Here is a 13,143-nt window from a genome sequence, read left to right on the forward strand (position 1 = left end):
GAACAGAATCCATGATTGCATCAATTTCACCAAGGGATCCAGGTCCTGAATAGCAAAGCAGCCCCAGACCGTCACACAATAACCATCATTTTCTGAAATGCTTTGTTACATTAACGCCAGATGTGACAAGACACACAAAGATCTTGGGAACCATTCATATGAGTTTTACAAAAGTAAGTACGTTCATTTTGGTCAGTACTTGTAGTACTTTTACTCATAGCATGGCAATGTTTCATCGCTTTTAAGAGTGAGAACATATACTGTGTTTGTGGTGTAGTGTTTCAAGCTGAGAGAGATTTTAAAGTAAATGTGTGAAATTGTGGTTTTGTTGATTTAGTACAGAGGAAGCCACTCAAAAGTCAGTGTTATAGAAGAGAGAAAATACAGATGATGTGCTTCAAACATTACATCTGTGACACAGACAGATGTTTGAAATTTGAGTAAACACATCTTCCCTGAGTTCACACTCAAATGCACAATCACAACTGGCTTGACCCACAAACACAGAATCGCAGCACGTCAGCCTTGTAATAAAACATCTGGCAAGGTAAGGTGTTCCCCTTTGAAAACCGCTTCAAAATGTCAAAATGTTTATTATGACAACTAAATCTCAGCATTTAGTAATAGTCATATTAAAAATATAATTACAACCCCTGTGGCTTGTGTTTCTGCAGTGGCAGGACTTGGCAGACTTGCTCTGCGCTCTGTCGCACACTGTGACCTCATTACACATTTTCCAAGTTTTTTAGGACAAATGAATGACAAGTTATTTGCTTATCCAGGTGAGTTAATTAACAGCATCTACGCCAAGAACTGAATTTGCAGACAGAAAAGGGGTGTGTGATTATTTGAAAAGAAAACATGGAATTACACTACTTAGAATTATTTACAAATAAGAAAACCCAAACAGGAGTACACAAACTAATCAATAAAAATAAATATAAAATAACAGTGCAATATATTACGCAAAGGTTTTATACTCAAGTCGTGAAGAATTTGACATCCAAGAAATAGATCATCTAACACAAAGTACTGTTGAAATGCTGTTTCCAAGGACAGAGCAATCTTTTTTCCCCTCCGGTCCATTTTATTATAAATAAAAATATATACAATGACCAGTCTGGTGTAGATGTCATATTAAAAAGAAATGGGGTTTTGTGATACCTTTTAAAATATGTGGCCAATAGCGACACTCCTGAAACTGAAAGCTGGCTATGGGGGGGTGTGGCACACATTGGAAAGCCACCAAGCCCACAGCCCCATCTGCTTTCTGTGGCATGTTAGCCATTTCCTGAAGCAGAGGAAGAGGCCAAGGGGTCGCTGGCGGGGAGCACGCTTCACTGAGAGGGCAACGATCCAAAAGGGGGAAGAGAATTATGTAAAAGTGAGACGAGATTTGATGTGGATAGATACTGTCAGTGAGGAAGGAGCATCGGGAACAAGGTTTAGATGTCCGATTGGGGATTGGGCCTTCTGATAAAAGGTTAGAGATACTTCTAATGAGAAGTCAATTCGCAAAATCTCTATATAGATGTAAAAAAAAGAAAATCTAGTGTTTGTTTTTAGCCTTATTTCAGTTAATGCACTATTCACTATCATCTGGATTTTGAAAACTGACAGAGAAAGTTAAATTCACAGAGGAGAAAGACATTACTCAAATAAAACAGCACCCGCAAGACTCAGATGTTTTAAGTGAGTAAAAATAAACATCTGTTCATGCAGGACATCTTCAATTAAAAAAAATATTAATTATGTTTACATATTTTTTTTATTGAATGAACAAAGCCATTCAAAAATAGTCCTGGTCAGATGACATAAAAATCAGACTGTGCAGACCACGCATATGGTATGCATATTCCGAAATCTGATTTTTCAGGACGTTTTGTTCATGTGTCACAACCGCTTTCAGTGAAGAGAGAGAACATGACATAAGATGCATTCCTGAAACACTTGCATAGCAACAACAATACAACAAACGCCAACATTCAAATTTTAAAGGCCAATTATTGGCTGAATATTGGCACTCGTTTTATAGTTCTGCAATTAAAAAATATTTCTGCACTAAAAATCCCATCACTAGAAGACTCAGTAGTATGTCAAGGCTTATTCTCTGACAGTTTTCAGCAGATTTTCCAACAACCACATTTTTGTCGAAAACTGCAACATCAGACGTTGTCAGAGGAAGAGATTAAGAGGTTTTTACGCAATATTAACCAATTTGAAGTGGCGAAAACAGCTTCAGAACAAATCTATAAATCTTAAACACTCAAAATATATGAGAAAAGAGAAACTCGCGCTGTGCAAGAAAGGCATGCTATGTAGTTTTTGGCTGTATCTATGTCTGTCTTCTTTGAATTGTCAACCAAGATAAAATTCAACATTCAGTACAGTAATAACACGACTATCGGTCACCAGATTGACTAGTGATGTTAAATTATTATTTTTTTTAATCTTCGCGCTCAAAGCAGCCTCGTGAAGTTGCACGGCAAACAAAAAGTGAGACATTTCACATCTGGTCTGACTCGAGGATAATAGTGCTAAATTTAACACTGCGCGTTAACACTGACACTTTAACTTGGTCTACACCGGCTGCACAGCGAATTTGGCGTCCAGTTCTGTCGCTGATCCGTACACCAAAACATGAGGGCGTATCGATTTCGATGAAGGGGAAATTATTTAGTCATAGATTGCTCCAAAACTCATTGATATTGAAATTGAAAGCCAGTTTCAATTTCTAGATAAAAAATACTTATAGTGATCTTATTGTGTAGCATTCAGGTCCACTTACAGATCATAGTGCTGATTCCATTTTGGGTCCAATGTATTTCTCACAGTATCTGTAGAGTGGCACTGTCCGGAGCCATCCACTACCACTTTGGCAAAGGGATCAGGTAACCCTGTTGAGCACAAACAACAAAGAAATATGTGAAGAAATGCACCTACAACTTTCGATCGGAACAGAGGCGCTAATAAACATTGCAAGCATTTTAAAATTGTACATTTGATTCTTACAGAACCAATTGGATTGTGCGTTCTCTTATGTTTGTAGTCTGACAGAGATACGCAGGTTAAACTAAGTGAATTGGAAGCTAAAATACCAACTGTTAATCTTGATCCAATTAAGGAAATAACGTGGCAACCGACTGCCAACAAAAGGTCCTAGCCAAATCCTGGAAACGCTGCAACTGCAGGCGTCACAATACTTACACCTGCACAAATGGGGTCTTTCCGCCACATGACATTTGAGAAGAAATTTGATCAGTGAACGATTTATGACTGTGCAAGCCTTATCGTCACTTGTCATTTCTTAAGGCTTAATAGTGAACAACTCTGTGTATAAATACTATGCAGGCCAAACCTGTTTGGTTACCTTATGTGTGCTTCCCTCTTATATATCGTGTGCTTGTGCAAGAAAAGAGGAAATAAACCCGCTACGGTTTGAATGACATGACCTAAGTTTAAAGGAGAACCCGCATGCTGGCTGAATGACATGCGACAGTGCCAAGTCACAGCCGTTGGCAAAACCACAACTGACAAATGCAGAACATGTTTGGATTGCTTTTTTGTTTTTGATTTTTTTTTTTTTTTTTAAATGGCATCTTCTCAAATAGATGCAAACATCCCTGCAGTATCTAAAAACTAAACCGAAAGCAGACTATTGACAGAAGTAGCAGGATGAAAAGGAAAACATTCTGCGTCTTCCTTACACAGAAAAAAATGTTTGTTTCAAAGTTACCTAATTTTAGCGGCAGACTTCAAAATACAGACCCTTGCCGCCACTGACAAGACGCAGTGAAATGCACAAGGGATCTGAGAGACAAGAATAGCAACACATCAAAATGGGTTTTACTTACGGAAGAAGTCTTTCTTTGCCAGGTTCTTTGCGCACAGGACTGGAAGAGAAGAACAGAGAGAAAAAAAAGATTTAAAGAAATGGTATAGCGGAGTACGTACAGGAGACCACATCGAAGCGTGCCCCTCTGCAAGACCAGTTCGATTAGGGGGTCTTCAACCTACAGCTCTTTCATCCATCTGCCGTGGCTCTCTGTGACTTTGGAATTGAATACAAATTTAATTTAATAAAATACTTGGTTATTTTTTCTTTTCAAATGTAATTCTAAATTTCAAGACGATGTTGCTCTTGTAACATAAAACAAAAAGTTTTTTTAGGTCACCACCTGGCACAGAGATTTTTGGAGGTACTTGACCCCAGCTAAGCAAACCATGGATGAAGCAAAGAAAATAGGTTTTTGAAGAAAACAACTTTTAATGCTCTGTCCTATGACAATCAGAATGGACATCAGTGTGAAAGCAGGCGTTGGGAAAACAACTATCCCATTTTAATAAATGTTGTTTTGAGAAGTGTAATAAGTGAGTAAGTGTGAAATACATGACTCATTCGAAGCCCCACACAAACATAAGTAGGCACAGTCGGAGCCAGTGACATGAGGCGAGGTTCATGACGGGTGAGGCCGTGACACCTCTGGAGTTGGATAGAAAAATATGACTGCGAAGTGGAAAGAAGATTTGTGAGTATTTCAATTTTACTGTCATTGAAACATTTGTTTTCAAAGCTTGTAATTAAGCTTCAATCGATTCCACTGTTCAATATTGTGACAGCAAGATAAAAAAAAAAGGATATTTAATATAAGGCCAAGCTCATTGTTGATGGGTTTTTTTTTCGGTGATGGCTCATTTTTAAAATTAAAAAGCATTTGGTTTGATCCGTGCCCAAATCAGGAAAGAATTTAACGAGTTATGATTCAATTATTGGCTCCAAACAGTTCCCTCAATACAAGTGAATGAAAGAGATCGGCGGGGATTCACAGTTAAAGACAGCGGCCAGGTATGCACATCCTCAACCAGTTGAATGCTTCCTCTAGTGGTTATGTATCTACGGGGAAAGCTCCTACATCTTGCGCCAATCGAGCACAGCATTACCAAATGCTAGCAGCAGCACCGAACAGTAATTTATTGGCTCACCATGCAATTTAAGTTGCTTTTCTGGCCGAACAAAAGGACTAAATATGTCACACGCATTCATCAGATCTATTAGACGGATTGTTAAATGTCAGCATGCGCAGTACATGTGTGATAAAACATATATTGGCGATGGCAAGACAAGACGATGTCTTTTGTGTGATGGCACGCGGCAACACCCTGCGTCGGTAATTAATGCGTGTGTAGTCGCGCGAGACACGAATGACGCTCTGACTCATCTAAGTTGCTCTTCCCTTCTCGTCAATGGACTAGAACAGAAAATAACGCCATTTTTTTATTGATTTCAACAATGAAATAATTGGATTGAAAAAGAAAATCAATATGAAGCACATACCAGAGAACTAAAATGGAAATTATATATTTTTTTTCACATGCAGAGTAAGGACAACACGCCCCTGTTTGGATCCCAGGGATTACTTTTACATAAGCCCCAAATACGCTATTGTTCAAGCACCGTTGGTTTGTGACAGGTAGCACGCAACGCTCTCACTTGCATTAGTGAGTAAATTAAACTGTTGATCCTGAATACGTGTAGGAGTGTGAGCAGGTGTGCTAACACGTGGTAGTGTTGACTTTCAGAAGCCGTAATGGTACGACTTGGCGATTGCTGGGTTTACTGTGAAGCGGTGCAAAAGCAAAAATATTTACAAAGCCAATGCGCATGCTATAAGACAGAAAAATGTTGCTACTTGTAACAAATGGGTTTCATCTGCATTTTTGTCCTATTACAACATTGTTGACCAACTTTTTAAAATATTTAGGTGACAGACATGACCTCATTCCTTCCTGAAGTAAGCAGAAAGTTGGAGCAGAGGCAAGAAAAGTTGTGATTCGTTTTACATCTTTGTATGCTGTATTTGTAACATAAAAACATGGCATTATTAATTCTAGCAGAAATATTTTTTTACCATTTGGGTCTGTCTATTTAGACACGGCTCATTTTGGATTTGACATATGGACAATTCAACAAAAAATTGTGACCACTTATTGAAATTATTAATTATTTTCAATATATCATTTTTCTTAGGCAGTTTGTAAGGAAACGCAGGTTTTCTTCAATCTAGCTATTTTTGACATTTTCAGAACCTAAATTATTCCTTTCACAAGTTGCCCCACTGTGGAGACATGTCATAGATACAGTAGTAGTTAGATGTACCATGGTTGAGAGGGAGATGCCTTAAAAAAGTTTTCATTCTGGGAAAAACACCCATGATTATACCGCTTCAATGAGATCTTGACAATGCCGAAAAGAATGTGACAAAATCACACTGCAACGGATGTGGGACACATGTGAACACGTCTCGAAACAAATCAAATTACATTGGCTTGGGCTGGGCTGGGAAGACTAACCATCAGCTTGTCAGAAAAAAAAATGACATTGCCAAAGCCGACAGCATGGGCGCCGGCCAAGTCTGAGGCCGCCAGGACTGCATCCTGTGGGACAAGCAGACACCATGCTGTCGGCAGACGGGGGCCTACAGTCATGGCGCGACATTTATGAAGGACAAAAAGGATCACTTATGTTGAAATGGGTCGTTTAGACTAAAGTTGCCAAGTGAATTCCTTTGTATCCAGGGCATAGCCAGCAGACGATCATTCATCTGGCGGCACAAGAACCGGCCTTACTCAAACGTAATATAAACTAACCATAAACAGCTGCAGGTGGGTAAAAAGGAGATACTTTTACCCAAGTACCTTTTTGGATAAATTGTTCTTGTTAACAGTAGCTTTAATCGACATATTTTTCCACTTGAGTATCATTGTTCAGAAAAAGGGTACGTTTTCTTCACTCCATTGAGCTTGCAACTTTTAATTTTAACTACAGGCATTTATATTGTTGGTCACATGATTCTGCTTCACCAATCCAACGGAACTTCTAGAGACGTATGACGCCATTTTACCAGTTACAGACAGTAAGCGGTCAAATGATCACACACAGCGTCACAAAGAAGTAACATTTCCAAAATGACTGATTTTTGCGAAAAATTGCCCCAAAAAAAAAAATCTACTCGATGCAAGTTAGGTTTAGCAATATAGACGATTGGTTGAATACAAAAAAGAACAGATAAATATTGCGTCATCTGTGTCTGCCTAGAAATGTCTGCCTTGCAGCCGACAAGAACTCCAAATGGAACTTGAGAAATGTGGAAGAGGCTGTCTCAGCCTATGTTTGCAAAATGTAATGCTCTGCGGACTTTCCTCCAACCCAATCCGATCCACTGGAATTCTCCAACACTGCATGCATCTTTTTGCTTCACGAGGAGTTTCATGTCTGGAAGAGGAAGCGAGTTTGTAGCCACATCTGTCTGTGTGTCTCTGTATTCAGGCCATGCCATGCCCCTTCAGACACCGTGTTGGGCCGCTTTGCGGCATTTTTAATTTTCAAATTAAAAATTATGAGTCATTTTTGCGTGCTCAAAAAAAAAAAAAAAAAGTTTTGCATTGGTACCAGTACTTGGTAACACTATTTGGCAGAACAAAACAGTTTTTGAGTAATGAAACAGATCTAAGCATTGCATTCAAAAGGAAAGTAAGCGCCCAAAAAGTATAGTAAAAGCGCGCGTAGTGGTGCTACACTAGACAATGCTAATGGGGATGATGTGATTAAACTGCACACTGCTCCAACAATTCCGTCATAAAAAATATGGTGAGAAAGCTTTCTTGTTGTCGTCAGTTGGCCTGCCAATTGTGATGGCATGTATTGGGAAGATTCGAATTAAAAGATTAACAGAAGAAAGATTTTCTTTGCATTTAGATGCACAATAATTTAAGCAGAAACCAATTCCAGAAGTAACCCCTTTTTATGCTTTTATTGTTCATTACTAGCCTGCTGGAAATTAATTTTGTATTTACTGACAGCTTAACTCTAGCCTCAACGCTAGACAACAGGTTACTGAGTATCCCCTAAATGCTACAGTATGTGCGAGGTAAAGCCATTAAGACGTGGGTCTGCATTATGAATGAACTGATGGATTTTTCATACCTAAAACAGGAAAGGTTTCCACCTCAAAAGGTATTTTGTGTGGCTACCTATTCAGCAGAAGTTGAACGCAAGAAGTAAAAAAAAAGAAAAAAAGGCTTTACTTCACCACCACAGGCACAAATGGAAAAGCCTCACATCACCACATTAATTGTTCTGTTTTCTTGTTTTAATAAACCTTAGACAACATCATAACTCATTTTAACATGATGATTCATGACCAAATGTACATTTCTTTAATTTATTTCTGTAAGGATGGTTCAATGTATGAACTGGCCACAGCTGTCTCATGGTTTCAAAGCTAATTTTAAAGAAGAAACTGAAATAGAATGATACATAATATGTGGAGATGTGTGCGTGTGTTCACAGTTATACCTTTTCAGAATCTAAATTAATGTAGAAGACACATTTTAACATTTTGAACAGCAAATGGGAGTACAGGAAAAACAAGGTTTAAAAAGGTAAGCTATGTTTAATTGTTGTCCGTGGACCATCAACCACGTCCTCAAAGTTGTTTACATAACAACCCAGCTTCTGTGAGAAATGAAGAACTTTACAAAAGCCCAATCAACTGGACTGAATTTTAGGAAGAAATACCGGTAATTAACACAATGAAGAACGTGTATTAGTTTCAATGTCCATGCATTGTTTTTGATGTTAACATTGCACTCACTAACGCAGCCGCTGCTGGCACGTTGGATATCCAGGTTGCAACAGCGCTCTGGTGTATCTCTTTTATCCCGATCGGTGGCTGGTGCTATCTGAATGAATGCAAAGCACGTTGTAGCGAATACAAATACCACTAAAGCTGTTAGCGCGAGCAGTCCTAGTATCAGTTTGAATTTTTATTCAGGACCACACCTCGTAATTCAGCATCGGACAAACTTGCAAATTCACTCGCAAAGTGGCTGCAGATAGTGACATGTGATCCAACTTTTAAACTGTCATGCAGAAAACATTTAAAAGCAATACTGTTCCGTAAAGAAATGTGTCCTAAGTTTTGCATTGAAATACAATTAAAATCCACTTAAATTAAAAAGGGTTGCTTTTTAGGACAAATAACTTGCCATTTTTATTTTCCTAAACAATGACACTCAACCAGTCATACTGCAGCAAATAATTCCATCAAATTTCTTGTGTACTAAAATATTGCATTATACCTTTATTATTATCTGAAAGGTCAAACACAGATATCCGACACTATATGCTTTTGCTATGCAAGACACTATGACTTTCTACTTCCGTTCCCCCATTGTGGTATCGTGTAATCTCTTATTCAACTGACATACAATTTAGGACAATATTGAATCATCTTTGCACTTTCAACGAATAAGATGAACAACCAAAAGGGCATAGCAAATTGTTGCCTCTTTGAAAATGATCAGAACCATTGTATGCCACAAAAATCACTTCGGTTATTCATTGGAAAACGAGCAGGGTGCCTCTGACAACAAAGGGCAGCCGTTAGTGCGGCGGGACGGTTGTAACGTCTCAGTCTGTCTGAATCCAAAGGTCAGACTGAAGGTTAGCATTTGTTCTGGTCAAAAGGTGAGAGTTCGTAAACAGAAAAATGAGGGGTAGTGTCAAGGGATTTCCACTCGTTTTCTCGGGGGAGTTTCAATGTCAGCATTTACAATAGCTGCTTTAAGTCGTGACAGTTATTCGCAAAAGGGGGTAGGCATTCAAAGCCCAAAGGGGGCTCGCTTTGGAAGTTGGCCACAAATTGATAGATCAGGCCTTTGAAAAAAAAAAAAAAAAGGAAACAAGTTAGTCAACAGGTTACAGGTTAAAGTCTAGAAAACTTTATGGTTTTAATCGTATACTCTGCATGGAGCCTCTTGCACTGTGCTAACATTTATTAGACCATGTCGCTAGCAGCTCTGTCCTAGACAAAGGCTTCGAGGTCACTAACTCCAGCAGACAATTGCGTGATCATACAAAGCCAACTCCACGGTCAAATACGGCCATTTTCTGGTCCATTTGTTCAATTATTTCTCTGGCAGCACTACAAGGACATGGCGGGCTGACACATACTGCATCAGAAATAACTTGCTTGGCTGGATCTAATTCTGGGCCCAAAAAAAAAAAATCATATTTATCTCTTTCGACCTGCAACTGGCAAGAATAACGTTATGAAATCGTTATTTAGACATTTGTAGAGTACACATACTTTAAACGGCCTCAACTTCACTCGGACAACACAGTACTTGTCTCCCAGGAACCGAAGCCATCCAATCTTGGAGTTATTTTGTTACATTGCTTAGGGGAATCACTGTCTCTTTTCGAGACATCTGACAGTTAGTAAGACACGAAAATAGTATAGTAATGGACTCACCAAATCTAACGAATACTACTTTGTCCCAGAACATGTAACACAAGCCAGTAGCGCTCAATTAAATGTAACTCAACCAGGTGGTAAAATGCACACACGCACTTTTGGATGTCAAGTTTGATCACTCACGAGCGCTATCCCAAAAGAGTCTGGTGGTAGTGGGACATCTGAGAAGCTGATCTCGAACATTCAAATATTGGCCTGCAGCACGGACTGACCCAAGAATGAGACTGAAAGCAGTTAAACAATTTTTGGGGCCCTGATGAACATGAGTTGTGCCAAAACACTATCCAAGTGGGGAAATGGTAAAGTTACGCTTTAAAGAAATAATGACTTCTAATTGTAGGTTATAGCTTACTTAAGAATGTCTTGAATGTCATATTCCTGTCAGTTCTGTGTAAAACCTCAAGCTTCTTGAGACAGCACAGCTAAAGGGAAGCTTTAATAAGAATATTTTACAAATCCCGTATTTAAGACATGACTTTATTATTGTCCATTTACATTTATGTTTACATTGTCTTGATGTTTAAGATTCTGAAGGTTATAAACAGAAGGGACTTGGGATTTTATTCAATGGCTAATGCCTAAGATCATTTTGTTATCAAAAACTGTAGACTTCAATACAATTGAAAGTGAACGCATCTGGCATTTTTAAAATTAATGAAAAATGCAGTTCTAAAGCCTCACAAAAAAAATAAAAAAAACAGAGATGGCAAAACCAGATCCAGAAAGTATAAACCCTGCCACAGTTTGGCTTTAGCCACAGGTGCTTTTACTCAACCGGCGAGGAGCTCGTTTACCTGCCGGTTGAGTGGAAACAAAAACTGGAGCGAAGTTTTTTTATTTTCTGGACCGATTTAAAATGTGTCAAATGTATAAAAGTAAGCAAACGCTTTAGTCTTGCGTGGCAAACTCACATGTACCCTATGAGTCATTGGTGAAAAATGAAGGCACACGTCCTTCACCTTCAGCCTATTACTAGCAACAGCACCGTGCAGTCTCATTCACAGCATTGTTCGACAGTTAAACAAAACACTTCCTCCTCCCTTCCCCACGTCTGCCTGGCGGGCTTGTTAACCTATTACGGCACACGGGGAATACATGCTGGCAAAATGTCAAGAGCAAAAGGCTACGTGACCGACCTGCTTAAGCTTACACCTGCCTAAAGTCATAACATCGAGATATAGAACCACGTAACGGAAATGTTGGAAAATGTGCCCATACCTAGTGAGCTGAACCTGATTGCATGTACTTGATTTGTTTCTCCGGCTCAATAAATGCTCAGGATTCCAATTATGTCATCCCTTCAGAGGCCAACAGTCTACTGTTATCCCTGAGGAGATGACAACACTCTGGAGTCAGTAATCTTTCTTGAGCAAATTTTAGTCATGATGCTGAACAGGATCATGAGATGGCTACCAACAGATTTTTTTTTTTAATCTCTCGTGGAAACCGACAGTGAAATCAGTTGGAATGTGAAGAAGGGAGAGTGACTTCTATCTCAGGACACAAATCTGTGGAAAGCAGACGGTCTGAGAGAAGGAAGGAAGAAGCACAGGGGAGAGGACCATTTGTACCAAGGAAATTTGACAGCGCTAACATTCTGGAAGCATAGAAAGACAGGACATGGCAGTGAAGAGGGGAGTGGCGGAGACGGCTCAATGCCCAAAAGTAGACCTGAAATTGTTATCGACTATGATCGGCGTTAGTGTATGCACGTGTCTGTTTCCTCACAAGGAAAACAAGGATTAAATTGGTCACCCCCTCTGCAGGGAATAGCATGACAAACGAGGAAAGGATGAGCCAGGAGGACCGAAATAAGATGACTGCCATGGATGACGAGAGAAAACCGTTCTCTAACCTCTTAATGTAGGGAGTGGGTGGTCACGCTACACCGAGTGAACGATCACTGCCGTGAAGAGGAGAATTGTGCTAGCGGAGGAGGTGGATGTAAATGAATTAAACAGAAATAGTTCTTAAAAATACTTAAAAATGAGTCAAATAAAGAAGGGGATATAGGCACTGGGTGACGAATTAGAAGTTGATCAGAATTTAGCATTACTTAGTAAACTACAGTGTTTCACATTTTGTGCTTATTGATTTTTTTTTTTAAGAATTATTCCAAAAGATGGATGGACAAATGCACTATGTAATTTCGATGGCTAAAATTGCTTTGAAATCTGAAAAGAAATAAGAGGTTCAATGTATTCTGACGGTTTGCAATAGCAATATAATGTTACTATTAGAACGTATGTTGCTAATTTTATTACTAATAATAGAATAAAAAAACATGCATCATGGCTCTGTGAATACAATACAGGGTATTTCCCAAAAAATAATGGCCTTGATTGTGAGCATATGCTTGTCCATATGTCACTTGTTTCTATAAGGGCCACCCCCCACAAATAAAATGCTACTGGGTCACCAAGTCATTCTAACATCTATGGCAGCGAGACTTGTCTTTTTAGGAATATGGAAATACCAGGACACAAAAGCAATTTAGTCATTATGACTTGAAAAGCAAAACGGGCGGGAATATTTCATTTAAACATTATTTGCTCACTTCTTTAATAAATCATTCACCCTACTAGAGCATAACAATAAGTAATGAATGAGGGGGCTTAAAAAAAATCATTGCGAATATGTGGAGGAAAATACAGTATATAAGAAAAATCGCCTCGTTGAGGATTGTAATTTTAAGGATTAATAAAAAAAAAAAAAGAAAAACAGCATGCCTCCGTCTATCTTCTCCCACACTGAAACTGGAAACAGCCTCACGGTTAGGAGGATGCAATTTGAGGGTTCGTAAAGTAGTCATGCTGAATGGTCT

At 38.9% G+C, this 13,143-nt stretch overlaps 1 protein-coding gene across 2 annotated transcripts in view; it reads right to left on the bottom strand.

Annotated features, from left to right (window-relative positions):
• Positions 1–13,143, bottom strand: part of LOC148332430 (E3 ubiquitin-protein ligase SMURF2-like) — a 39,175-nt gene that overhangs the window by 20,181 nt on the left and 5,851 nt on the right. For both annotated transcript variants that reach the window (XM_088302923.1, XM_088302922.1), the window contains exons 2-3: positions 3,855–3,893; positions 2,789–2,897 (exon numbers count right to left, since the gene is read on the bottom strand). In XM_088302923.1, coding sequence (XP_088159049.1) covers positions 2,789–2,897; positions 3,855–3,893 — 148 coding nt within the window. The remainder of the gene's footprint in view (positions 1–2,788; positions 2,898–3,854; positions 3,894–13,143) is intronic.

This window comes from Idiotropiscis lumnitzeri, chromosome 8, assembly GCF_059441095.1.
Source record: "Idiotropiscis lumnitzeri isolate Australia: NSW breed Sydney's pygmy pipehorse chromosome 8, RoL_Ilum_1.0, whole genome shotgun sequence".
Taxonomy (NCBI): Eukaryota; Metazoa; Chordata; class Actinopteri; order Syngnathiformes; family Syngnathidae; genus Idiotropiscis; species Idiotropiscis lumnitzeri.